We start from the raw sequence: 26,301 nt of genomic DNA, 5'->3' as shown, positions 1-26,301 counted from the left end.
TCAAAGACAAGGTCTGTCTTGTCAAGGCTATGATTTTTCCAGTGGTCATGTATGGATGGGGAGAAGGAAATGGCAACCCACTCCAGTATTCTTGCCTGGAGAATCCCATGCACAGAGGAGCCTGGTGGGCTGTCGTTTATGGGGTGTCACAGACTTGGACATGACTGAAGAGACTTAGCAGCAGCAGCACGTATGGATGTGAGAGTTGGACTATAAAGAAAGCTGAGCACAGAAGAATTGATGCTTTTGAATTGTGGTATTGGAGAAGACTCTTGAGAGTCCCTTGGACTGCAAGGAGATCCAATCAGTCCATCCTAAAGGAAATCAGTCCTAAATATTTATTGGAAGGACTGATGTTGAAGCTGAAACTCCAATACTTTGGCCATCTGATGTGAAGAACTGATTCATTTGAAAAGACCCTGATGCTGGGAAAGATTGAAGACGGGAGGAGAAGGGGACAACAGAGGATTAGATGGTTGGATGGCATCACCAACTCAATGGACATGAGTTTGAGTGAACTCCAGGAGTTGGTGATGGACAGGGAGGCCTGGCATGCTGCAATTCATGGGGTTGCAAAGAGCTGGACACAACTGAGAGACTGAACTGAATGGTGGATTAGTTTGGGTGAACTAACCTTCCTTCAGATAAGAATTAAAAACTATGGACCAAAAATTAGAAACAACTACTTAAAAATTCCTCAAAAGGGAACCAGAGAGAAGTCACCCCTAAAAGACTAGGACAGCACTGGGTGAGACAGACAGTTCTGAGGCTTTATGCCTAAGGGTATTCTCAATCCATATGTCACAGGATGGCAAAAATCCAGTTTACTGCCTTGAGGTCAGAGAACATAGGCTAGAGCTGGCAGAGCAGATGTAAAATTAGGGGGAAATCCTGGAAAGAGAACCACAGAGGGGATAACCTCCAAAACTTGAGTATAAACTGTGACCACATTCTTGGTTGACACTGACCTGAGGAGGCTCAACAATAGCACCTGGAAGCAGAGAGAACTGAGCAGAGATTTCAGCTGTTGTCCACCTCAAAGAAGACCAACTTTGGAGTTCAGTTCAACCCAAGCTACCTATCTACCAGAACAAATGTCAATACTCTTCAGAGGAACACAGAGTCCAGAATCTCCGGAATGCATCGTTCACTATGTCCACCACATAATACAAATCATCAAGCAGAAAAAAAAACAAAACAGGAAAATGTAACTGATAGCTAAGAAAATTTTTTTAAAAAGATACTGGCCCCAAGATGAACCAGACATTGAAATTAATGAATAAAAGCAGTAAACAACTATTTGAGATATGTTCAAGAACCTAAAGGAGAGGATTAATAGGTGTAAACTTCCAGGGACAAAAGAAGTCAGGGGAATCTAATGTGCAGCATAGGGAACACAGTGAACAATACTGGAGCAACTCTGTATGGTAATAGATGTTAACTGACTTATTGTGGTGATTATTTTGTAATGTACAAAAAATACCAGGGACTTCTCGGAAAGTCCAATGGTTAAGACTTCACCTTCCAATGCAGAGAGTGAAGGTTCGATCCCTGGCTGGGGAGCTAAGATCACACATCCCTCATGGCCAAAAAAACAGGACATAAACAACAGAAGCAATATTGTAACAAATTCAATAAAGACTTTAAAATGGTCCACATTAAAAAAAAAAAAACTAAGAAGAATATCAAATCACTATGTTGAACACCTGAAAATAATAGAATACAAGTCAATCATGCTTAAAGATAAATGAATCCAAAATTTAAAAATTAATTTAAAAGGGAGGAAAGAATCTAAAGGAAATTAGAGTCATATGAATAAACAGACCCCCCCCAAAGGTTTGGAAACACAAAAAGACAATTCTAAATGATCCATGAGTCAAAAAATAAAATAAAATAATTAGAAAAAAAATTTGAGCCGGGTAACAAAAATACAACACATGAAAATTTGTGGCATTAAGTACAGTGAAACTTAGAGAAAAATGCATGATGTTAAATACTTATATGCATAAATACTTATATGCAACACATAGGGGCTTCCCAGGTGGCGCTAGTGGTAAAGACCCTGCCTGCAAGAGACAGGAGAGCCATGTTCGGTCGCTGGGTCGGGAAGATCCTCCTGGAGGAGGGCATGGCAGCCCACTCCAGTATTCTTGCCTGGAGAGTCCCCATGGACAGAGGAACCAGACCGGTTACAGTCCACGGGGCCACAAAGAGTCAGACATGACTAAAGTGACTTAGCACGCATATGCAACACAGAAAGTTGACACAGGACTAGAGTCCTGAAAGCAAAAAGTGGAAGTGTAGGTCGCTCAGTCACATCTGACTCTTACTGACCCCATGGCTTGCAGCCCGCCAGGCTCCTATCCACGGAAATCTCCAGGCAAGAACACTGCAGTGGGTATTCTTGGGGAAGGGAGAAGATTCCCTTCTCCAGGGGATCTTCCTGACCCAGGATCAAATCTGGGTCTTGTTCACTGCAGGCAGATTCTTTACCATCTGAGCCACCAGAGAAGCCCAAATGTCTCTATTTACAGAAAACACAACGGACAGTTGAAACATGTAGAAACTGAACCACCGTGATGCAAATTCAGACTAAGAATTAGACAGTAAACCAGCTGGGTTCTTCTACCAATAAATTACAAGGAGAAAAAAATCAGACAGAGGGAGAACAAAGGGGGAACTTGGAACCAAAAGCAACTTAGACATCAGTCAACTTCTAGTATGGACTTTATTTCAATCCTGATTCAAAAAAACCGTAAAAAGTAAGAATTGGAAATCTGAACACTGGATGCACATCAGTGAAGACCCATGGGGAAAGGATAATCTTTTCACCAGTGCTAAATTAGATAGCCATATGGGGAAAAAATGCTACCTGACCTCCTATTATACACAAAAATCATCTTCGGGTAAACTGTAGATCTAAAGGTGAAAGCCAAAACTATAAAGCTTTTGGAAGATAACATAAAGAAAATCTTCATGATTTTGAAGTAGGGAATGAGTATTTAAGTAGGAAACAAAAACTGCTAGACAGAGGCAAGTCTTAATTGAACTACATTAAAACTACAATCTTACATGAAGTGTGAAATAAGTCACAGAATGGGAGTACATATGCTGCTGTTGTTCAGCGGCTCAGTCGTGTGTGACTCTGTGACCCTATGGACTGCAGCCCACCAGACTTCTCTATCCATGGGATTTTCCAGGCAAGTATACTGGAGTGGGTTGCCATGCCCTCCTCCTCATCCAGGGGATGTTCCCAACCTAGGGATTGAACTTGAGTCTCTTATGTCTCCTGTATTGGGAGGCAGGTTCTTTAACAGCAGTGCCACCTGGGAAGCCCTATTTTGTACATATTTGCTGAATTAAATAGGAGCTGCTGAACTGAATTCAGAGTATGAAAACCATATCAAGGATGATTTCTAGAGTTTTGGCTTAAGAAACTAGGGGGTTAATGTGGCATTTACTGAGGTGCGGGGAACTAGGGAGGAATAGGTTGGAGGACAGGGATCAAAAGTTGTATTTGGTCAGGAGATGAGTATTAGTCAAGGGGAAATGTCAGGTAGACCATGGCTGTGAAAGTCTGGAGTTCGGGGAGAGGTCAAAGCCAGGGACAACTTTGTTTATGAGAGTTACCAATGGCTGGCTGACAATTCTCTCTCTTCTTTTATTCTTTTGGCCATGCTGTGTGGCATGTGGGAACTTAGCTCCCCAACCAGGGATCAAACCCTTGCTCCCTGCAGTGGAAGCTTGGAGCCTGAACCACCGGACCACCAGAGAATTCCCTGCCTGACAATTCTCAAGAACAAAATTTCTTATTTGAGAGTGTACTGGCTTAATTCTTAGAAGTTGCCTATAGGTTTAAATTTATTCCTCCTGTGGGTTGTTGTTGTTGCTCAGTCACTCATGTCTGACTCTTTCTGACCCCATGGACTGCACCACACCAAGCCTCCCTGTCCTTCACAATCTCCCAGAGTTTGCTCAAACTCATGTCCATTGAATCAGTGATGCCATCCAGTCATCTCATCCTCTGCCGTCCCCTTCTCCTCTTGGCTTCAATCTTTCCCAGCATCAGGGTCTTTTCAAATGAGTCAGCTCTTTGCATCAGGTGGCCAAAGTATTGGAGTTTCAGCTTCAGCATCAGTCCTCCAATGTATATTCAGGACTGATTTCCTTTAGGATTGACTGGTTGGATCTCCTTGCAGTCCAAGGGACTCTGAAGAGTCTCCTCTAACACCATAGTTCTAAGGGATCAATTCTTTGGTGCTCAGTCTTTCTCATGGTCCAGCTCTCACAACTGTACATGACTACTGGAAAAACAATAGCTATACCACAATAATACCATTTACCAAGATATACAATATATGATAAACTCTATAAAGTTTCATGTTGGCTTCAGACTAGAATAACTGGCTAATTTTTATAAACCACCAAGAAACAGGAATACTGGGACCCAATCTAACACATTCAAATGTTAATATATATTTCACTGAAAGAACAAAATCTTACTAAAATTAATAGGTGAAAATTAACAGGAATCAGATCAATTTCCATTACTTTCTTACATCTCCAGCCTCTTTCATTCCTCACCATCTAGAAGTTAAGTCACCAATGAGTTTACAGAGTTAGCTATTCATTTTCAAAAAAGAATTTATTTATGTAATAAAGAATTAAAATATGGCTGTGAAAGTAGAAAATAATATAGAAAAATAATTAAAATGTGCAACAGTAATTCCAAGTAAAGGTAGTTAAGCACTAGAGTTTATGCTCAACTTCTATTTGAAAGACCAATCATACGTATTAACTATACCAGAAAAAAACATACCTACTTGCAATTTTAATTATTGTTCACAAACAGCTTTATGTACCTGGTCAGGCCCTTTTAAGTACAAATATTGGGGTATACATTTTGAAGCTAGCTTCACTTCACAGACTGACTGATAAATTTACTGTCCCACAAATAACAATTTTTTTTTTTTAACTAATTTATCCATGTGATTAAGTCAATGTGCAGGATATATGTACTTTTTGGATGGGACCAAATGTTTTGGTAGAATGGGACAAGAGTATCATTTTTAATAATATTGGTATAAAAGCTGATAAACTCATGTAACCCCAGAGCATGGTTTCCACCAGGCGGGTCTCAATTCAGATGCTAAATGCAAATGAAGGAATATCTAAATGAATTCTATCTACCCTTTCCCCAAAGTTTCACTTACAGTTAAGATGTAGATTATTATTTGTATGAAGAATATACAAAAGAATTGGAAAACGTTTGGCTAGAGGGAAGACAACTCTTCAGGGATTATTGTTTGCAGTTTGCAGAATAGATAATCTTCTCTAGGAAGAATAATGTCCACATAGCAGCACTATATTCACCAGGAATCCCAGAACCAGTGGATCTATCATGTGACAGGAAGCCAAACCTTCTGGCTGCTCACAACATCACTCAGTTTCCCCTTAATCTTCAGGAAGTGTCTCTTGAATTCCAATCCATCACCCTATATTAGGAATAATATCCAAAACTTATGTTAAAAAAAAAAAAGACTATGCCACAAAATCAAACTTTCTTTAGTGGTACGTAGAGACAAACATCCATAGATATGTCCAGCTATCCTCATCTTCAAGTCCTCTTACAAAGACAAAACACCTTCATAGAAGAAAAGTGAAAGTGAGAGTCACTCAGTTGTATCTGACTGTTTGTGACCCCATGGACTATACAGTCCACAGAATTCTCCAGGAAAGAATACTGGAGTGGGTAGCTATTCCCTTCTGCAAAGGATCTTCCCAACCCAGGGACTGAACCCAGGTCTCCCGTATTGCAGGCAGATTCTTTACCAGCTGAGCTACAAGGGAAGCCCATGTAGAAGAAACGGCTACATAAATAATTCTGACTTGACTTTGGGCCCATTACACTGGGCCCAGAGAGCAGAAACCAATGGCATCTTGTTCATTTCAATTGTTGATAGCTCTGGACCTAGGTCACTGTTTTTCATAGGCACTGGGAGTTTATAAACTAAAAATAAGCTACACAACTACACTTAAGTCTTGACAAAACACTGTGGCAACAAAGCCAATGATTTAGTTATGAGAAGGCTTTCACTACTCTAGGATCTTAATTTAATTCCATATCAAGCATCTGGATATAAAGAAAGTGACCAACTCCAATATAAAGAAAGTGACCAACTCTTCCAGCCTCATTCAGAGCCCTGTACAATCTTTCAGGAAATAGAGAAAATGCTATTTTGGTCTTATGTATCAAGGGCTTTAAAACTATAACCTCAGAACCACTAATTTCTACAGAGAGAATCAGAAATGTGAATAAAACTCTGTATATGAGTATGAATCACAAAGTAGCTTATAACAGATAAAGGTTCATTAACTATCATGTGCAAACATTTTGACAAATCACAATTTTTATGAAAAATACTATATACAAATTCAATAAGAGAAAGCTTAAAATGCTACAAAATGCCAAAGGTAATTAAAGATAAAAATAATCTATGACTATTTTTATTTTCTTTGTTATTTACAGATTACACAAAAACCAAAAACTTATAACAAGGAATGTTATTTGAAAAACTGTTTTGGAAGACTAGATAATGACAAGAACAAATGTTCATAATATTAACTTAAAAAAAACCAAGTTAACATATATCTAAAATATAATGCCAGTAAAAATAATCTCCACATGAGTATTTCCATATAGCACGTATTACAAGTAACAGTAAGGTTACTCTAATACAATATCAAAAATAAATCTGTTTTCTATGGATGATAAAATTAAACTCAATTCTTACTTTCTTTTTTACACTTTGTGTTTTTAAAATTGCTAAAATGAACATGTAATACTTCTTAAAAAATAACAAAACGAAGTTTTCTCTCTTAAAAAATGTGCTAATCTATATACCTTAGAAAGCCGGAAGTCAACTAAGATCTTCTCATCCATTTCTACCAGATTCACTTTGAAAATCAGCTTATTGTTTCTTCTATCAGTTGTTGATACAGTAACCTAAGACAATAAAAATAAGGTTAAAGCATATGTGTGGATAGAAAATACTCTAAATAAAAGCTATAATCTCAGTTCAGTGATACCACTGGGATGCAAATTTGAGAAAAGCTTTTACAATAGGAGCAGTGCCGCCAAACATCCCATTCCTTCCAGGACTTTTCCACTCCCGATGGGTATGTGTGTGTCCACCCAGACCAACGTGTAAACAGAATGCAGCGCATTATTGGGAATCGAGTCTATGTGAATGCTTAGCAACAGAAGAAATTTAGTGTTTTATCAAAATACAACTGAAAGAAGAAACAATTAAAGAGAAGGAAACTAGAATGAGAGGGAAAACAAGATTATTAAAACCGAAGAAAGAAAGGGAGGCTAGGTTTTTGGGTAAAAAGCTATAACGGTGATCAGAAGATGGCAAAGGTTCTAAAAAGTCTTTCAACTTCCACATTCAGTGTTTTAGAAGCATAGGTTAGAAGACTGACATGGAAAGAAAGGCCCAGCCAACAGCCAACACCAAGATCCCAAAAGTGGATGAGGCTGTCTTGGACCATCAGGCACAGAAAAGCCATCAACTTCAGCTGGATGGATAAGCCCAAATTAAGATCAGCAGATTTGTCTAGCTAAGCCCAGCCCAAAGTACAAAAACATTTTAAATAATTCTCATCTCACACAGGGAGGGCTTTCATTAAAAAGAGACAATAACAAATGTTGACAAGGATGAAGAGAAATTGGAACCCTCATACATGGCTGGTGGGAATGTAAAATGGTGCCGCTGCTTTGAAAAATCATTTGGCAGTTCCTCAAAAAGATAAACACAAGAGTTATTGTACGCCCAGAAATTCTGATCACAGGTATATACCAAAGAAACTGAAAACATCTTCTGGACTGAAACTGTGTCTCCTCAAAATTCAGATGTTGAAGTCCTAATTCCCAATGCCTCAGAATGTGACTATTTTGGAGATAAGACCTCTTTAATGAGGCAGTTGTTGTTGTTCAGTTGCTCAGTCGTATCCAACTCTTTGTGACCCCAGGGACTATAGCATACCAGGCTTCCCTGTCCTTCACCATCTCCCAGAGCTTGCTCAAATTCATGTCCATTGAGTTGGTGATGCCATCCAACCATCTCATCCTCTGTTGTCCCCTTCTCGTACCTACAGTGCTTCACAGCATCAGGGTCTTTTCCAATGAGTCAGTTCTTCGCATCAGGTGGCCAAAGTATTGGAGCTTCGGCTTTAGCATCTGTCCTTCCAATGAATATTCAGGGTTGATTTCCTTCAGGATTAACTGGTTTGACCTCCTTGCAGTCCAAGGGACTCTCAAGAATCTTGTGCACCATTACATTTCAAAAGCATAAATTCTCCGGTGCTTAGCCTTCTTTATGGTCCAGCTCTCACATTCGTACATGACTACTGGAAAAACCATAGCTTTGACTATACAGACCTTTGTTGGCAAAATAATGTCTCTGATTTTTAATATGCTGTCTAGGTTTGTCACTGCTTTTCTTCCAAGGAGCAAGTGTCTTTTAATTTAGAGGTGACTAAGTTCAAAGGAGACCATTCAGAGGGCTCTAATCCAATCTGACTGGTGTCTTCATTAGAAAAGGCAATCAGGATACAGAAAGTGGCAGATACACGGGATGTGTGCACAGAGAGGACAAAGCATAGGAGACAGCAAGAAGGTGGCCATGTAAAAGCCAAGGTTCCAGAGGAAACCAGCCCTGCCAGAACCTTGGTCTTGGACTTCAGTGTCTAGAACTGTAGGAAAATAAATCTCTGTAAATAAACAAATAAATACCTCCTACTCTATGGTATTTCGTTATGATGGCCCTTGCAAACTAAAATACCTGTGTTCACACAGAAACCTGAATGCTCACAGAAGCATTATTCCTAACAGCCAAAAAGTAGATACATCATCCCAAATGTCCATCAATAGATAAATGGTTACACAAAACAGTCTATTCATATAACGGGCTATCAATCACCCATTAAAAGGAATAAAGTATTGATAAATGCTACGACATGAATTAACCTTGAAAATACTACGTTAAGTAAAAGAAGACAAACACAAAGGGTCATATACTATATGATTCAATTTATATGAAATGCCCAAAAGTAGGTAATCCACAGAAAGTATATTAGCGATTGACAGGGAGGAAGGAACGAAGAATGACTGCTAATTAGTAGAGAGTTTACTTGGGGGGCAGTGGGAAGTTCTAGATTTAAATGGTGATAACTCCATAATCCTGTGATATACTTAAAACCACTAAATTGTACATTTTAAAATGGTTAAAGTGATAATTTTTCTATCATGTGAGGTTTATCTCAATAAGTCTACCTAAAAAAAAAAATGTAAGATATCTATATAAGTGAGAGGATAATCAGGCTGGCTTCAGGTTGGCTTCAGGTTTCCTCACAGTAACATTTTCCCTTAACTTTTAATTTTGAAAGTTTACAAATCTACAGAAAAACTGAAAGAATCCTACAATAAATAACCACAAATGTTTATTGGTCTTATAAACCTAGATAAGCATGTTTACTTCTTTTTTACATGATTGTCTTAGTCTCCTTTAATACAAAATATTCCTTTCTCTTTGTTTTTCACAATTGTAAGACTTTGGAAAAGCCTAAAGACAGATCAGAATGTCAATATTATAAATACGCTATAACAATGTAAACAACAAAAATCGGCAATTGGGAGCAGGGAAGATGGAGGAAGCATGGAATTGTTAACGGATCCATCTTTCACAGAAGAAAGCTCATTGCTGTTACAATTTAAGTATAACGCATAGTTTTAAAGAAAATAAGACTTGAATCTCTTAGTATTTGTAATAACCTTAGAGAAGTCTTTTAAGAAATACTAGTTCTTAAGGAAAAACATTGTACTTAAATTTCAATGGTTTCTTTTTCAAATTAAACTAATTACTTTATATTTTTAATATATACATAAAATGATAGCATTTTAAAATTTATTTTTAATTGAAGGATAATTTCTTTACAGTATTGCATTGATTTCTACCAAATATCAACATGAATCAACCATAAAATGATAGCTCTTTTTTTTACTCAAATATTTTAAATTTTTCTTCAGGAAAAGATCTAACAAAAATCAATGAAACATACCTGATTCATACAACTTTTCTTCCACTGATAGCCCAATTTCTCACAAGTTTCTTTCAGGCATTGATAAGATTTGTCTGCATCCAATTTGGTAAAAAATCGTGTCATTCTTTTGACTAAGCGCTGCCAGGGGTTCTACAAGTCGAATAGAGGAAAGCTGAATAAATTATCAGATTTACCACCAAAGTAATCATACTATAGCTATTTGGCCTGAAAATTCTTTTCTCTGACTTCAGATTCTTATGTACAATTGTCTCCCCTAGGGAATTCCCTGGCAGCCTAGTGGTCAGGACTCTGCTTCCAGTGCCAGGGGCCACGGTTCAATCCCTGGTTAAGGAACTAAGAACCATATGCCATGATGTGGCTAAAAAAAAGAGAAAAAAAGTCTTTAGTCTCAGGATTTCTCTGGTGGTCCAGTGGCTAAGACTCTGCACTCTCAATGCAGTGGGCCCAGGTCTGATCCCAGGTCAGGGAACTAGATCCCACATCCTGCAATAAAGATTGAAGATCTTGTGTGCCACAGCTAAAACCCGGTGTAGCCAAATAAACATTAGGGGAAAAAAAGTCTCCCCTAGTTCTCTCCTCCATGTCAAAAAAAGAAAATCTGTATCAAGTGTTAACAATGTATTTCTTAAATTGACAAAAAAAGACTTTAAGACAATAAAAAATAGAGTTTCGTTATTTATTTGAGGAACTAAATTCCCTTACCTGTGAGGATCCTGGAGTGCCAAGCAATTGACTATTCAGAAGCATGTGATCAGGACAAGCAGGCTGGGAAAAGCTGATCCCTTGTACCAGTTTGTCAATGTATGAAGGGCTGGTGTCCCATAACGAAAGGCCTGTCCGTGGTTCTGGCTGAGAACTGGAGTACTTCACACTTTCTTCACTGAGGCATTATTATATGGAGAAAAATATAGCTTTAAATAAAGTTCTTTAGGCCTTTCTTATATGGCATTATCATTCTCACACTGAAAAAAATTATATTCATCTTCAGAAAACATTATATACATGGATTATTTTTCATGGGGACTATTATATCCAACAATTACTTGATCTTTTATTAATTATTAAGTGACCTTACCTAGAAGCACAGTTTACTGGAGAGAAGTCCAAGTTGGATTGAATATGCTTAGAGAATCCACCAGGAGACTCTGATACACCACTAGAAGTAGCCCGGGGCCTCTTTGCCCCTAAAAAAAATAACATAAATACAAATGCTTTCCCAGTTGGCAACTTGAAGAAGAAAAACCATATTTAAATTCATTTCTTAAACACAAAATACTTACACAATAGATAGTGGCTCTTTCTACATGATTTTATGAGAAATGTGGTTAGGAACTTCTGACTCGGACTGACTTGTCAAATTGTGCAAACTACACATTTTATAAACCTTGGCCTATAAGTATGTCCCAAGTGCACAGTGTCAATGTTAAGGCAGTCATTTCAATGGTACCGTTTTTGGTAACAGAAAAATGTTCTATGATGACTGAGAGACACAGTAACAGGATCAAAACCTTTTAAAATAAAAAATAATTTGTGATAATGACAATGAATGTTATGAATCTGCTCTACTCAACCTTCTTTGCTCATGAGAGTCAGTTCCTAGGTAGGTTGATAAGAAGTCCAAGGTTTCCAAGGAGGGGAAAGGAGTCTGGGGCTCTCAAGAAAAAAAGGTCAAACCTTCTTTCTACATTGCTTTGTCTTAGTCAATATAACAATGTATCTTGCTCAATGACATGTTTCTCCTTAATAAGAACCTTCTGACTAATCCTATCATCTTAAAATGTGTATTATGGGGGTGAGTGGTAAGATCTTTCTATTGTTTGTTCTAATCTTATTAATTTAAGATGTATGTTGTTGCGGGGGGGGGGGGGCACACACCATTCTCTGTCCCCCTTCTGATGTCTATGTCAGAAGCTTTCTCAGTCCCTTTTCACTTTAATAAAACTCTGCTATACAAAAGCTCTTGAGTGATCAAGGCTGGTCCCTGGTCCCAAAGATAAATCGTCTTTGAAGATCATGAATCCAAGATCGTTCACCGTAAGCTATCACTCCCTTGGAAAAGCTTTACGGAAAATAATCATTATAGAGAATAGGATGCCACTGTAAATTCACAGCTACTCCCCTCCACTGGATCCTCACCCCTAACAGGCTATGCTACATTTCTCTAATCAGTTTCCTCTTCCTTTCCCCATAATGATTCTTTCAAAACTTCTGTTGCTACTGCTGCTAAGTCGCTTCAGTCGTGTCCGACTCTATGCGACCCCATAGACGGCAGCCCACCAGGCTCCCCAGTCCTTGGGATTCTCCAGGCAAGAATGCTGGAGTGGGTTGCCATTTCCTTCTCCAATGCGTGAAAGCGAAAGCTCAGTCGTGTCTGACTCTTCACGACCCCATGGACTGCAGCCTACCAGGCTCCTCCGTCCATGGGAGTTTCCAGGCAAGAGTACTGGAATGGGTTGCCATTGCCTTCTCCGGCAAAACTTCTGTACTCCTGCCAAATTACCAAGACACCCTCCAGTACCTCATCACTTACATATATCTCCCATTTCAGTTATTGGAAGCTCCCTCGATTTGCCACTACCAAATCTAACTTACTTGCATTCCTACCTGTCCTCTCTTCCCTTCCATCCTCCCATCAAATGTTTATTTCTCCACTTGAAAAGGAGCCCATACCCTCCTTAGGGACCTTGTTGCTTTTTTCTTCCCTCTCTCTTAGACTTTTAGTATCTTCCTCCCAATTGGATCTGGTGGCTCAGTGGTAAAGAATCTGAAATTCTAGAAAGATCTTTTAAAACCAAATATATAAGCATGTCATTTTCTTGCTTAAAATCTCCCAAAAGGTTTTCCCATGGCCTTCAGTTAAAGCCCAAGATTCTTAGCATGGGTTATAAGGTCCTCCATGGCTTGGTTCCTGTCTACCACCTCATCTCAAATCTCTCTCCCTCCCCTCCTTCTCTACTCACTTATTCACTCCATGAACATTTATGAAATGCCTACAATGGACTACACACTGTACTAAGCACTGGTAATGTAATGCTGAACCAGCTAGACATGGTCCATGCCACACCTGCCTTCTCTCAAGCCCCTCAGATGCACTACTTTCTCACCACCAGCTCATCCCTGACGCTGCTTCCGTGTTTGGAATCTGCCACTTGTCTTGCTACTGCTCATCTGGCTAGCTCTCCTTTAATCTTCAAATCTTAGATTTAATGTTATTTCCTCAGCAAGGTAAGCGTTCTCTGTCACTTAAGATTAGGTCAACTACTGTATAGCTCAGAGAACTCTGCTCAGTGTTACGTGGCAGCCTGGGTGGGAGGGAAGTTTGGGGGAGAATGGATACATGTATATGTATGGCTGAACCCCTTTGCTGTTCACCTGAAACTATCACCACATTGTTAATCAGCTATACTCCAATACAAAATAAAAAGGTGAAAAAAAAAAAAGACTTGGTCAAATTCTTAGCTACAGTATCCTGATTTTCTACTTTATAATTATTAATAAACTAAAACTTATTTTTTATATTTCTATTTTTTGTACTAGAGGCCATCATCTCCACGAGGACAGAGACCACAGCTATCTTGTATTGTTGACTTATGCTGACTTTACAAGTACCTTTTCTTTCACACACACACCAAAAAAACCACTTTAAAAAAATTTGTATTTTAAGCATATTACCTTTCTTGAATGGTTTGTTGTACCATCTGTCTTTCTTGATGTCTGGGATGGTAATCCTTACTGATGGGTTCTCAACTAAGATTTTATGTAGCAGAGCTGAAAACAAAATATTAAGACAACATTTATAAGAGTCATGCAGATTAGAAAAGCCTATAGCTTGTGGTGTAAAACACACATTCTCTATTGCTCTCCTTATGTCCAAATATTACTTCTGGGGAAGAGAAAACAAAGCCACTAAATTTTGCTTGAATTTCATGCAATTATTCCTTGCTACTGTCTATATCTTTGAATATTCTTCCCAGATCAGACTCTCAGTTGTTTGCAAATAGAACAAGAGCCAGGTGGAAATGTTTCTCTCCACTTGATGATATTTACACAAAGATAATAAAAAATTTAAAAAAAAAAAAAAAAAACAGAAAACCCCTATTTACACAAAGATTAAAAAAAAACCTCATCCGTTTTCAATACCAAACTTCACTGTTCTAACACGTCATATTAAGTTCTCATTCACACAATTTTATAATGAAAATTTACTTTCCAATAACTTTAAGAGACAGTGATAAAAGCAACAATCATCCTGAGACCTTAATTTGATTGATAAAGAATTCATACATCGCCCAACACTAAACGAATCTTCTAAATGGACCAAAGATTTAAATGGAAAACAAAACAAAACAGAAAAGCCATGAAAACATAGGTAATTTTTTTTCTACTGTTGAGGTTAGAAAAGACCTTTCCAAACATGACAATATAGTCAGAAATCAAAAAGGACAAGATACTAGATTTAAATAAATAAAATATAAAACTTCTGTATGTTAAAATAGCATAACAAAGTAAAAATACATGACAAACTGTCAAAAATAGTTGTAACAAATGCAATGATATAATGACACTAATATTTTCTTAAAAACTTCATATAGAACAAAAGGAAGACTTCCTACCAAAAATGAGCAAAATAGACAAGTCCACAAAAATAGACAAAAAAGCTAATAAATCCATAATGGATGTACAACTTCATTGATACTAAATTTAAAATAAAAATGTTTAAGTTAGAATATATTTCTTATAGGTAGGCCTATTAGATTAGTTAAAAAGAAAAATGTTTAAGGGGCTTCCCTGGTGGTCCAGTGGTTAAGACTCACTGATTATACTGCAAGGGTACAGGTTCATTCACTGGTGGGAAAACAAAGACCTGTATGCCTCAAGGTGTAGCCAAAAAATAGCTTAAATGTAAACTAGGTAGACTGTGATGAAATGGTATAAACTTTCCGGAAAACAATTTGACAAAGTAAACCGTAACAATTAAACAATGTATACATCTTTGACCCTGCAATCCCACTTCTGGAGTTTCACTTTAAATAACTGAGACGTCTGTACAAAGATTAAGGTATACGGATGATCATCATACCTCTTTCGCAACAGTGAAAAATTAGAAACAATTCTGAATCTCTAAAAAGGTGAACTGGAGAAGTGTAGTAAAGCAAGTCCATATAGCAGAATACCATCACAGCTTTTAAAAATAGTGATGAATACTTACAAGTATATCATGAAAAAGTGTTCACTTAGCATTAACACACACACTCACACAAAGTTTACAAAATAACATGTATAGTGTGATGTCATTTTTTTTGTGAAAACAAATATACTTATAAATAATATACATATATAACAAACATATATACTTACATATTTTCTACTACAAAACACAGAAGCAGATATCAAAATATTAAAGGAAGCTATTTCTGAGTACTAGAATTATAGGGTTGGATTTTTAATATTTTATTTATTATTTTTCTATTTATCTACAAAGATCATGTATTATTTATATAATGAATTAAAAGTTAAAGAGAAAAATATAGGTAAGAAAAACATTCAAACAGCACTAGGCTTCATTATCCAGGAAATCAGTACTTTATATCAAAATAACCCAGTTACCTAGAGGAGCAGAATCAATTTTTTTCCAAGGGTTGAGATATGTTTTCTTTTCCTTCCAATCACAATATTCCTGACAACTATCACTAGGCTGGTCCCATGGTAATTCTAAAAAGGAAACAAGACTCGGTTTTCTGAATGTTCAAATCATTTTACAGTAATGATTTTAAGGGAAAATAATCAGTGACACAAATCCATTAAAAGTTTTCTTCAAATTAATTAAATATGGTTTAAGAAATTTTAAAGACACTTCTAAGATAGATAATCCACTTCTGTCTTACTATTTCGAAAAGTGTTCACATAATTTTAAGAGAGTGCTACTATGATATTTCATTTAATAGCTACACATAAATCATTGTTTTAAATCTTTGGTATTAAAAGTTCCAACTTAGTTATAAATAGGTTAATATTAACATACTATCACATGATTTATTTCATTTATTTTGGTACAGGAAACATGGCTTTCCAAAGGACAGGAATTTTATCATGATTGAACAGCTCTTACCTCCAGCCAACATTGCAGTAAGTACTATTCCACAGGACCAAATATCGACTGGCTCTGCATGAAATTCTTTTCTCTTTAGAAGTTCTGGAGCAACGTATGGTAAAGTACCACACATCTTGTTCAACAAACGCTCCCGATTATTATGCCGAAACACGGTTGCCAAGCCAAAGTCAGAGATTTTGAGGTTATCTAAGTCAAAGGAAAAAACCGATGGCACTGAATGTAAATTCCCAGGTGGTGCAATGGCAAAAGAATACACCTGCCAATGCACGAGACTCGGGTTCAGTCCCTGAGCAGGGAAGATCCCTGGAGGAGGAAATGGCAACCCACTCCAGTGTTCTTGCCTGGAGAACCCCATGGACAGAAGAGCCTAGCAGGCTACAGTCCATGGAGTCACAAAGAGTCAGACCTGACTGAGCCACTGAGCACACACACAAATACTTAAAGGAGTCAAGGTTTACTGGAAAACTGCTGGTGTTATTTTAGATTTGTGGAACTTCTCTACCTTAAAGTGATCAAAAACAAATTGTAATAAAGAAGAAATAAAAGACATCATCATATAACTAAAACTAGAAAAAGGCCTCACGGCTTCTATTAACTTAAGACAAATACTGTCAATATACAAACAGCATGGACCAGGTTAGAGGAAGATCCTGGAGTCAAAAGGGTCTTCTAGAAAGGAGCACTTAAACACTGAGAGCAGAGCCATGTCCTCACCCGGCTATGCAGAGGCACGAGGTATCAATAATACTCTAGGCACAACGTTCTCAGAGATGTAAAAACCCAGCTGGCTGGAAGGAAGCATATAAAGACACACAGAAACTCAAGATCCACAGACCTCCAGAGCTTCTCATCAAGGTGGCTATGTTTATAAAAGGAGGAGGAACTCTGCACAAAAACAAATAAGAAGAGCAAATTTCCTCTCTAACTTCCCACCTCTAAGACACACAAACTGTAGGCAGAACTTTCACCTTAACTATACTTACTGAATATTTACCGTAACTGAGTGGCAGATTAAGAAGCTGCCCTGAAGTTTCAGTAATGCAAAAGCCTTGATCCCGCCTTTGTATTAAAATGATTTTGGTAGCAGTGACAAAATGCTAAACTTACCCCTTTCATCCAATAGGAGATTTTCGGGTTTAATATCCCTGTGAGTTATTCCAATACCATGCAGATAAACCTAAAAGAGAAGCAGAGGGAAGCATACCAGAACTGAGTAACTTATTTCACTAAGACTAATTTTAAATGAAAGGAAAAGAGACCACTGTACCTACCACCCCTGCCATAAGTTGATGGAAGAACCTCTGAGCCTCTTGTTCAGGCATGCCTATGTCTGGCTCTATAAGAATTGTGAAAGTTAGTTTATCAGGTAAATATAGTCAGGCATCAACCACATAGTTTCCTAATTCTAAAGTTTAACATCTATGATCGCACTTTTGCAAAGAGAATCTAATGCTTACAATGAAATTATTCTGGAGTCCACTAATACATATATTGCTAACAACTCACATTTCCCCAACTGTTAAGTGGCAAAAATAAATTAACATCACAGGAAAATTAGAGAATAACAAAATATAACCCAAATCAAGAATGCAAGATATACCTTGAAAGCCCCGACTTATACTACTTATGATTTATATCCTTCAAATTCACCCCTGATTTCTTCTAAATGCTATGCCAATATTTTTTTCTACTCCTGAAATGTAATTGTCAAAGTGGAAGCCTAGCAAATCTAAGCCGATTTCCTAAATATACAAGAAATTTAAATTTCATATAATTTCTCACACCACAAAGCCATGCATGTCTATGAATTGATTTCTTTTATACTCAATTCTTTTCTGAGATACATCTTTTTGGAGATTCTAATAATCACTTTTCAACTATTAATACATCTAAATAATAAATTTAAGTCCACAGAATATTTTATGTAATTCTCAGTATTCTTTAATATCAAGACTTTTAATCTTAAGTAGCAAAACAAAAAATAGAGAAGGCAATGGCACCCCACTCCAGTACTCTTGCCTGGAAAATCCTATGGATGGAAGAGCCTGGTAGGCTGTAGTCCATGGGGTCGCTAAGAGTCGGACACGACTGAGCGACTTCACTTTCATGCATTGGAGAAGGAAATGGCAACCCACTCCAGTGTTTTTGCCTGGAGAATCCCAGGGACAGGGGGAGCCTGGTGGGCTGCCGTCTATGGGGTCACACAGAGTTGGACACGACTGAAGTGACTTAGCAGCAGCAGCAAAAATAGTACTTAATATATATATAAATCCTATAAAATTCTCAATTATTTCACTTATATAATAACCTCTTATTTCAGATCTATAAATGAATGCAACAATTTCATGAGACTAGAATGTCTAAAACTGCATAGGCATACAATACATTGCACTTATGATACTTCACGCACCAAGAAACCACAGCTTATCATTCTTAAACTCTACAAAACAGAAATGCCAACCAAAATCACTTATACAACTTGGGGGAAAATTTCTTTGATGATTCTACATATGCATTCAGTGTTGACATAAGTTGCAAAAACAAAAAAATTTACTCGTTTCACTATCGCATAAGCAATTCTGAATGGACAGTGAACAAACAGAAGCCCCAAGATTAAAAGACAAATTTAAAAACTTATTTAGCAGAAGAATTATCTGAAAATTTTTCCATACCTATTCTATCAAAAAGTTCTCCCCCACTGCAGTACTCCAAAAATAGATACTGGATATTGCCTTCTCTTCTGTGACCGTAAAATTTCACTACATTCTCATGATTTAACATTTTATTGATACAGATCTCTTTCTTTATATTTTCTGGACAGTCTATGGCACGTTTCATATCCACAATCTTCACTGCAACTGCTTCTTCTGTTCTTCTATTCACAGCAAGTTGAACTCTAAAAAGAAAAAGGAAGAAATATAATATTCCAGACATTTGACCTGTATTTCTTTTAAAACTTCAAAAGATTAAACATAACTCATCCAAAACTATTTTACCTTTATTACTTTCGCCACTTGGAAGAAACCATGGGAATGGTTTCTGCCATGTCCTCAACAGATAATACTCCTTTCTGAAATGTGAAGTATAATAGCTAATGCTCCAAAGAAGTCATTATGTTGTACATCCAAAAGTAATATATAAACACTTGATAAATTAAAAATGGAATAACAGCAATTCTAGGCCACATCACACATATACATGCTCTATTCATTTAATTTCTCTTCCAATTTTACTGAGATATAAGTGCCATAAAGCACTGAAATGATTATCACAATAAATTTAGTGACAATCTATCATTTTTTACAGATAAAAAATTTTAAAAATAGAAAAAATAACTTTCCTTGTGATGAGAACTCATTATTTACTATTTTAAATTTCATCTATAACATATAGCAGTGTTGATATTAAGAATGCTGTACATTACATCTCTAGAACTTATTTATCTTATAACTGGAAGTTTGTAGCTTTTGACCATCTTCACCCAAATCCCCCTCCCCCTACACCCTGCTCTGATAACCACAAATCTCATCTCTTTTTCTGTGAGTCTGTTTGTCTTTGAAGTATAATTGGCTTACAATGCTGGATTAGTTCCTGTTACCAAATAGTGATTTGATATTTCTTTACATTTCAAAATGATCACCACTCTATGTCTAGTTAGGATATGCTACCATACAAAGATATTACATAATTACTGACTATACTCTCCAACTGTACATTTCATACTGAAGACTTATTTTGCAACTGTATGCTTGTACAAGTAGTTCTCTCCTCCCACCACCCTCCCCTCTGGCAACCACCTGTTTGTTTTAACTCTGTTTCTCTTTTGTTACTTTTGTTCATTTGTTTTGTTTCACCTAGTAAGTGAAACCATACAGTATTTGTCTTTCTCTGCCTGACCTATTTAAACTTGGCATAATACGCTCCAGGTCCATGTTGTCGCAAATGTCAAGATTTCATTCTTGCTCTAGTCATTTAATTTTAGTAACATTACCTAACATTTATTAATTTGATACTATACATGTCTATGGTAAATGTTCTAAGTACCTACAGGATATGTACTATTATTGCCATTTTACAGCTGAAGCAACAGGCACACAAGGATTTTAGGAAGCTCACCTAGGGACTTCCTTGGTGGTCCCCTGGTTAAGACCCCACCCCATGTTTCTACTGCTTGGGGCACAGGTTCAATCTCTGGTCCGCCTCCTGCAAGCAGGATGGAACGGCCATGGAACGGCCAAAAAAGAAAAAGCTTGCCTAAGCTTCACAAAACAAAGGTCAGTAATGTGGCTCCAGAGTCTGAATGTTCATTTGCTCATTTAACCACTATGTTTAAACCCCAGGAAAGACTATATGGGAGGAAAAACCGATTTCAGAAATCTCTAAATTTTAGGGAAAAAATGCTTTGCTTTGCTCTGTTTTGCACCCCGCCCCCCCCCCCAAAAAAAGAAGAAAAAACAAACCGTTAACTCTTACAAAAGATTGTGTACCTTCAGTCTCACAAAGTTTTGGAATTTGCATGCAAAGATCTGTTCTTTGGGGCGACACAGTGTTGAACAATTCCTGGACAATGAATATGTACTCAAAGGAGACAGAAAACCAAAGCAAGTGTAAAGGCGGGTAAAACGGACTCAGACTCACTCTCCATAGGCACCTTCTCCCAGGGTTTGCACCAAGTCCCAGTCTTCCACAAAGGGCACTGCCATGACTCCACTCAGTCCCGCGGCTGTAAGGGCAGGAACCCAGAAAAGACGGTTGGTGAGGACGAGCTTCAATCATTTCTAAAGCCTCTGAGCTCCGCCTCTTGCCGTGATTCCCCCGAGATAAATCACTGCTCCTGGTTTCACATCATCCGTATTTTATCCAAGTCTTTTAAAGCATGAGCAAGTATCCTGAACTGCGGCATTTGATTGATAACTCACAAGCCCCACTGCCACGCAAACCCAAAGCTAAAACCCCGCTTTCCAGGAGGCAGAGGAAATGTACCAGCAACGCTGAGGAGCTGGTGACCAGTGCTGTACGGCGGGGACTGGTGAAGGGGGCGAGAAGTGAAGTCTCGGGTTAGAGTAAGGGGGTGAGGGCTAGTGGAGGAGGAAATAACCGCGGGGACCGCAGCCACTCCTCCCCACCCACTCACTCCCAATTCCCACCCCCACCCCGTCCCCAAGGCCAGGAGGAGCCCGGGGCGGGGCCAAACTGCCCCAAGAAGCGGAAGGGCTGGGTGGCACGCGGACCGCCGGGCCCCAAACCTTGGGGGCTCCCAGCCAGCAGAGGCGGCTTCTCTCCAGTCCCTGTACAACGGGGACCCCCGCCACCATACTCCTCCACCCTCCGAAACCACCCCTCCGAGGGAGCCTCTCCGATCCTTTGGGATCGGAACCGAGAACGTTCTGTCACCGTGCCCCTCCTAAATCATGTAGTCCCGGAACTCCAGCTCCAGGAGCCTTTCCCACTCTACCGGCCGCCCTTCCTCACCAGGCCGTCCTTTGCCCGCCACCACAGGAATCCAAATGCAGGGCTTTTCCCGCCAAAAGTTGCTGGCGTCACATTGTCGCAAACGCGCGCTCCCTTGCCGTAAAGCAGAGAGGTGCGCGTTCCCGGCCCGGCGGATCTGCAGATTGGCAGCGCCTGGGGCCAGGGCTGGTCCTCCATGCCGGCGGAGACCAGGGTTACTTTGGAATCGGGACGAGATCCGGGCGGAAGAGGTTTTGGGAGGTTTTGGAACTGCGGACTGCATCGGTTGCGAATGACCTCCGGGCCCAAACGCGAAGTGGGACTCCGCCCTCCGGCCTCGCGCTCCCGGGGAGAGCGGCACCGCGGAGCTCGCTGCCCGCCACCGAAGCCCCGAGCACCTTGCCCCGTGGCCTGGCAGGGTAACCAGGATCACACGCCATAAGAGCTGCTTCAGTGACTATAAAGCTCGGCCCAGGTAAAACTGGAGCCTAGAAGCTGGGAACAGCTGTTGAGAATTGATCCTGTTTAGAATGAAAGGAACTTTGTGATGTGAGCGAGATGCATCAAACACTGGCCACACAGCAGTGGTTGGGAAGGCATCCGGGTGAAGAAAGCTATTCTTTTGTGGCTTGAGATGTCAGGAAAACCAATTCTGCCCTGTCTTGTCCGAACAGGCACCAAAACAATACCTCCAACTCAGCCTTTTTGAAGGAAGTGCAACTGCATGGCTTAGTTCTACCCACTGTCTTTAATGTGTAAGAAACAGGCAAAACAGCGTTTTGTATAAGCAAAAACGCTGCGTTTTTACAATGCATAGTTTAAAAGCAGAATAACCAGTTTAGGTGGGAAAGTAAATTCTGGGAAAGAGATTGGCTAGAGAACAAAACAGTGTGGAAAAACTGAAACAGATACTCCCTCTCGACAGTAAAGACTAGGAACTCAAGGAGCAAGTAAGGGTATCTTCAAATTCTCCAGTTCTTAAAACTGGGCCGCATACATTTAACATAATTAGCTCTTGATTGTGATACTGGTAAAACAAGTGTACAAAAATGCACACACTGGATTTAAAGTGAGGGACAAAAAACAAGTCAGAACACAGAAATTCAACCACACTTGAGGTTTCATGTAAGCTTTCCAGATTGTTTACTCCACTTTCTCTAGTTTCTGCACGGCCTGTTGCAAATAAAGAATATGAAGCGAAGTGTCTGGATACAGTAAAGGTATCTTACCCTGAAAAAAAAATGAGGTATACACATTTCAGGCAGAGTATCAGCTAAAGACAGCATATGGGGGAATAGATACAAAAAGCTCTGTTCCTTTTTGAAACCTTACTAAAACAGTAAATATTAAAATATTCCATTAATTTAGCTTAATATTTACTATTAAAATTTAGTATTTTAGTAAGGTTTCAGAATGGAATAAAGTTTACTATTTTAAAGGAGACTTTTTAAAGGCAATAACCTACAAATATAGATGAAAAAACAATAACATAGATGAAAGAAGATAAATTCCATCTTAGAATTGCCCAGAGATTCAAGTTCAATTAGTTATATGACAACATGTAACTGAATGGGGTTTTACAGGTGGCCCTAGTTGTAAAGAATCTACCTGCCAGTGCAGGAAACAACAAAACACAGGCTCAGTCCCTGACTTGGGAAAATCCCCTGGAGTAGGAAGTGGCAATCCACTCCACAACTGAGCACACACATACATGTAACTGAATGAGGCAAAAGTGAAGTTAAGTTGTTCAGTCTTGTCCGAATCTTGGTGACCCCATGGACTGTAGCCCACCAGGCTCCTCCATCCATGGAATTTTCTAGACAAAGAGTACTGGAGTGGATGCCATTTTCTTCTCCAGGGGATCTTCCCAATCCAGAGATCAAACCCAGGTCTCCAGCATTGCAGGTAGACACTTGATCCTCTGAGCCGCCAGGGAATCCCTGGTGGTAAATGAGGCAAGAAGTGAAGTGAAGTCGCTCAGTTGTGTCCGACTCTTTGCGACCCCATGGACTGGAGCATACTGGGCTTCTCCGTCCATGGGACTCTCCAGGCAAAAATACTGGAGTGGGTTACCATTTCCTTCTCCAGGGGATCTTCCTGACCCAGGGATCGAACCCGGGTCTGCCGCATTGGAGGTAGACGCTTTTAACCTCCGAGCCACCAGGGAAGTCCTAAATGAGGCAAAGGTGGGGCTAAAAGATGGTGAAGGACTATTTATGAAGCAAACACATCCTTGGTCTCCTCCCTTTCCTCTGTAGGGAAGGAAATGCCTCTCTCTAAAGTAGGTCCTAGACTTGAGAGGGAAAATACATGGTTATCTAAACTGCAAAGGATCAGGCCCAGTTAAGTCTTGGGTACCTAACTGAAAACAAAAGGATTAAGTTTATACACTGCAGGTTATTTTCCAATCCCAAAGAAAGGCAATGCCAAAGAAATGTTCAAACTACCACACAACTGCACTCATCTCACACGCTAGCAAAGTAATGCTCAAAATTCTCCAAGCCAGGCTTCAACAGTACATGAACCGTGAACTTCCAAATGTTCAAGCTGAATTTAGAAAAGGCAGGGGAACCAGAGATCAAATTGCCAACATTCATTGGATCATCAAAAAAGCAAGAGATTTCCAGAAAAACATCTACTTCTGCTTTATTGTCTACGCCAAAGCCTTTGACTGTGTGGATCACAACTGTGGAAAATTCTTCGAGATAGGAATACCAGACCACCTGACCTGCCTCTTGAGAAATCTGTATACAGATCAGGAAGCAACAGTTAGAACTGGACATGGAACAACAGACTGGTTCCAAATTGGAAAAGGAGTACATCAAGGCTGTATATTGTCACCCTGCTTATTTAACTTATATGCAGCGTACATCATGCAAAATACCAGGCTGGATGAAACATAAGCTGGAATCAAGATTGCCAGGAGAAATATCAATAACCTCAGATATATAGAAGACACCACCCTTACAGCAGAAAGTGAAGAACTAAAAAGCCTCTTGATGAAAGTGAAAGAGGAAAGTGAAAAAGCTGGCTTAAAACTCAACATTCAGAAAACAAAGATCATGGCATCTGGTCCCATCACTTCATGGCAAATAAATGGAAAAACAATGCAAACAGTGACAGACTTCATTTTGGGGTGCTCCAAAATCACCACGGATGGTGATTGCAGCCATGAAATTAAAAGATGCTTGCTCTTTGGAAGAAAAGTTATGACCAACCTAGACAGCACATTAAAAAGCAGAGACGTTACTTCGCCAACAAAGGTCCGTCTAGTCAAAGCTACGGTTTTTCCAGTAGTCGTGTATGGATGTGAGAGTTGGACTATAAAGAAAGCTGAGCACCAAAGAATTGTTGTTTTTGAACCGTGGTGTTGGAAAAGACTCTTGAGAGTCCCTTAAACAGCAAGGAGATCCAACCAGTTCATCCTAAAGGAAATCAACTCCTTGGAAGAAAAGTTATGACCAACCTAGATAGCATATTCAAAAGCACAGAGACATTACTTTGCTGAAAAAAAAAAAAAAAAAGAAAAAAAAACTAAAGGAAATCAGTCCTGAATATTCATTGGAAGAACTGATGCTGAAGCTGAAACTCCAATACTTTGGCCACCTGATGCAAAGAACTAACTCACTGGAAAAGACCCTGATGCTGGGAAAGATTGAAGGCAGGAGAAGGGGACAACAGAGGATGAGATGGTTGGATGGCATCACCGACTCAATGGACATGAGTCTGAGTAAACTACAGTTGATGATGGACAGGGAGGCCTGGCGTGCTGCACTCGATGGGGTCGCGAAGAGTCAGACACGACTGAGCAACTAAACTGAACTGAAGGTTAAACCTCTGAGCCTTTTTTCCTCACTTGACTCCCTTAAGTCTGACAGCCTGGCTTATATTCTTCCAAGGACATAAAAGCCTTCTCAAGGAAATCTTACCTACACAGAAAAGATTCAAAGATACTGATATCAGGGACTTCATAATTTAACAACTCAGCCAGATCACAGAAGCATGAAGCCCACATTCAATAATTCTCTACCCCACCCCCAACAGACCTTCCAATCACCTTTTTAGGGTCCTTTTTAAAAAGAGCAGACAAGCAAGAATGTGAAAAGGACTTCAGTACAAAAGGTGTCCAAACAAAGGAATATTCAAACACAAAAAGCTCTTGGATGTTAAAAAAATATGATAGTAGAAGAAAAGGAAACAAAATAGATAGGAAAAAAAAGTTTATGAGATCTCCAGAAGGAAGAATAAACATAGAAAACAGAGGAATAAATATAAGAATACTGGAAGACTAATCCAAGAAGTCCAAAATCCAAATAACTTGTTTTTCAGAATGTAAAAGGGAGTTGGGGGAATCCAGAAACAACTCAAGGAAATCGCCCAGACTGAAGAACTTGACCTTCCATATTTTTTTTTTATTTTTCCAAGTTTAAAGTACCCAGCTTTCAGGATACATTACTGGGAAAAATTCAAATTTGACATACAAAGGGAAGAATACTAAGAGTTCTGGGGAGGGAATGAGATGGAATGGACACATACAAAAAATTAAGAGTCAGAATATCATTGCACTTCTCAGCATTTGGAAGACAGAAAACAATGGGCCAATGCCTTCAAAA

General features: G+C 39.0%; 1 protein-coding gene across 2 annotated transcripts; it reads right to left on the bottom strand.

The window, feature by feature from the left end:
• Positions 1-2,709: 2,709 nt before the first annotated feature.
• Positions 2,710-21,784, bottom strand: CHEK1 (checkpoint kinase 1). Of its 2 annotated transcripts, none has more exons than XM_012101865.5 (13): positions 21,221-21,784; positions 20,876-20,960; positions 18,910-19,133; positions 17,509-17,573; positions 17,345-17,414; positions 16,235-16,423; positions 15,733-15,837; positions 13,798-13,893; positions 11,201-11,309; positions 10,828-11,005; positions 10,123-10,254; positions 6,905-7,006; positions 2,710-5,495 (listed from the first exon to the last, which is right to left on the bottom strand). In XM_012101865.5, the coding sequence occupies exons 2-13, from the start codon at positions 20,938-20,940 to the stop codon at positions 5,400-5,402; spliced, it is 1,431 nt and encodes a 476-aa protein (XP_011957255.2). In that variant the 5' UTR covers positions 20,941-20,960; positions 21,221-21,784; the 3' UTR covers positions 2,710-5,399. The 2 variants fall into 2 exon arrangements, with proteins under 2 accessions (XP_011957255.2, XP_004019567.2); XM_004019518.6 differs by having other exon boundaries at positions 21,710-21,784.
• Positions 21,785-26,301: the final 4,517 nt, after the last annotated feature.

This window comes from Ovis aries, chromosome 21 (genome assembly GCF_016772045.2).
Source record: "Ovis aries strain OAR_USU_Benz2616 breed Rambouillet chromosome 21, ARS-UI_Ramb_v3.0, whole genome shotgun sequence".
Lineage (NCBI taxonomy): Eukaryota > Metazoa > Chordata > Mammalia > Artiodactyla > Bovidae > Ovis > Ovis aries.
This window is presented reverse-complemented; position numbering and strand designations above follow the sequence as displayed.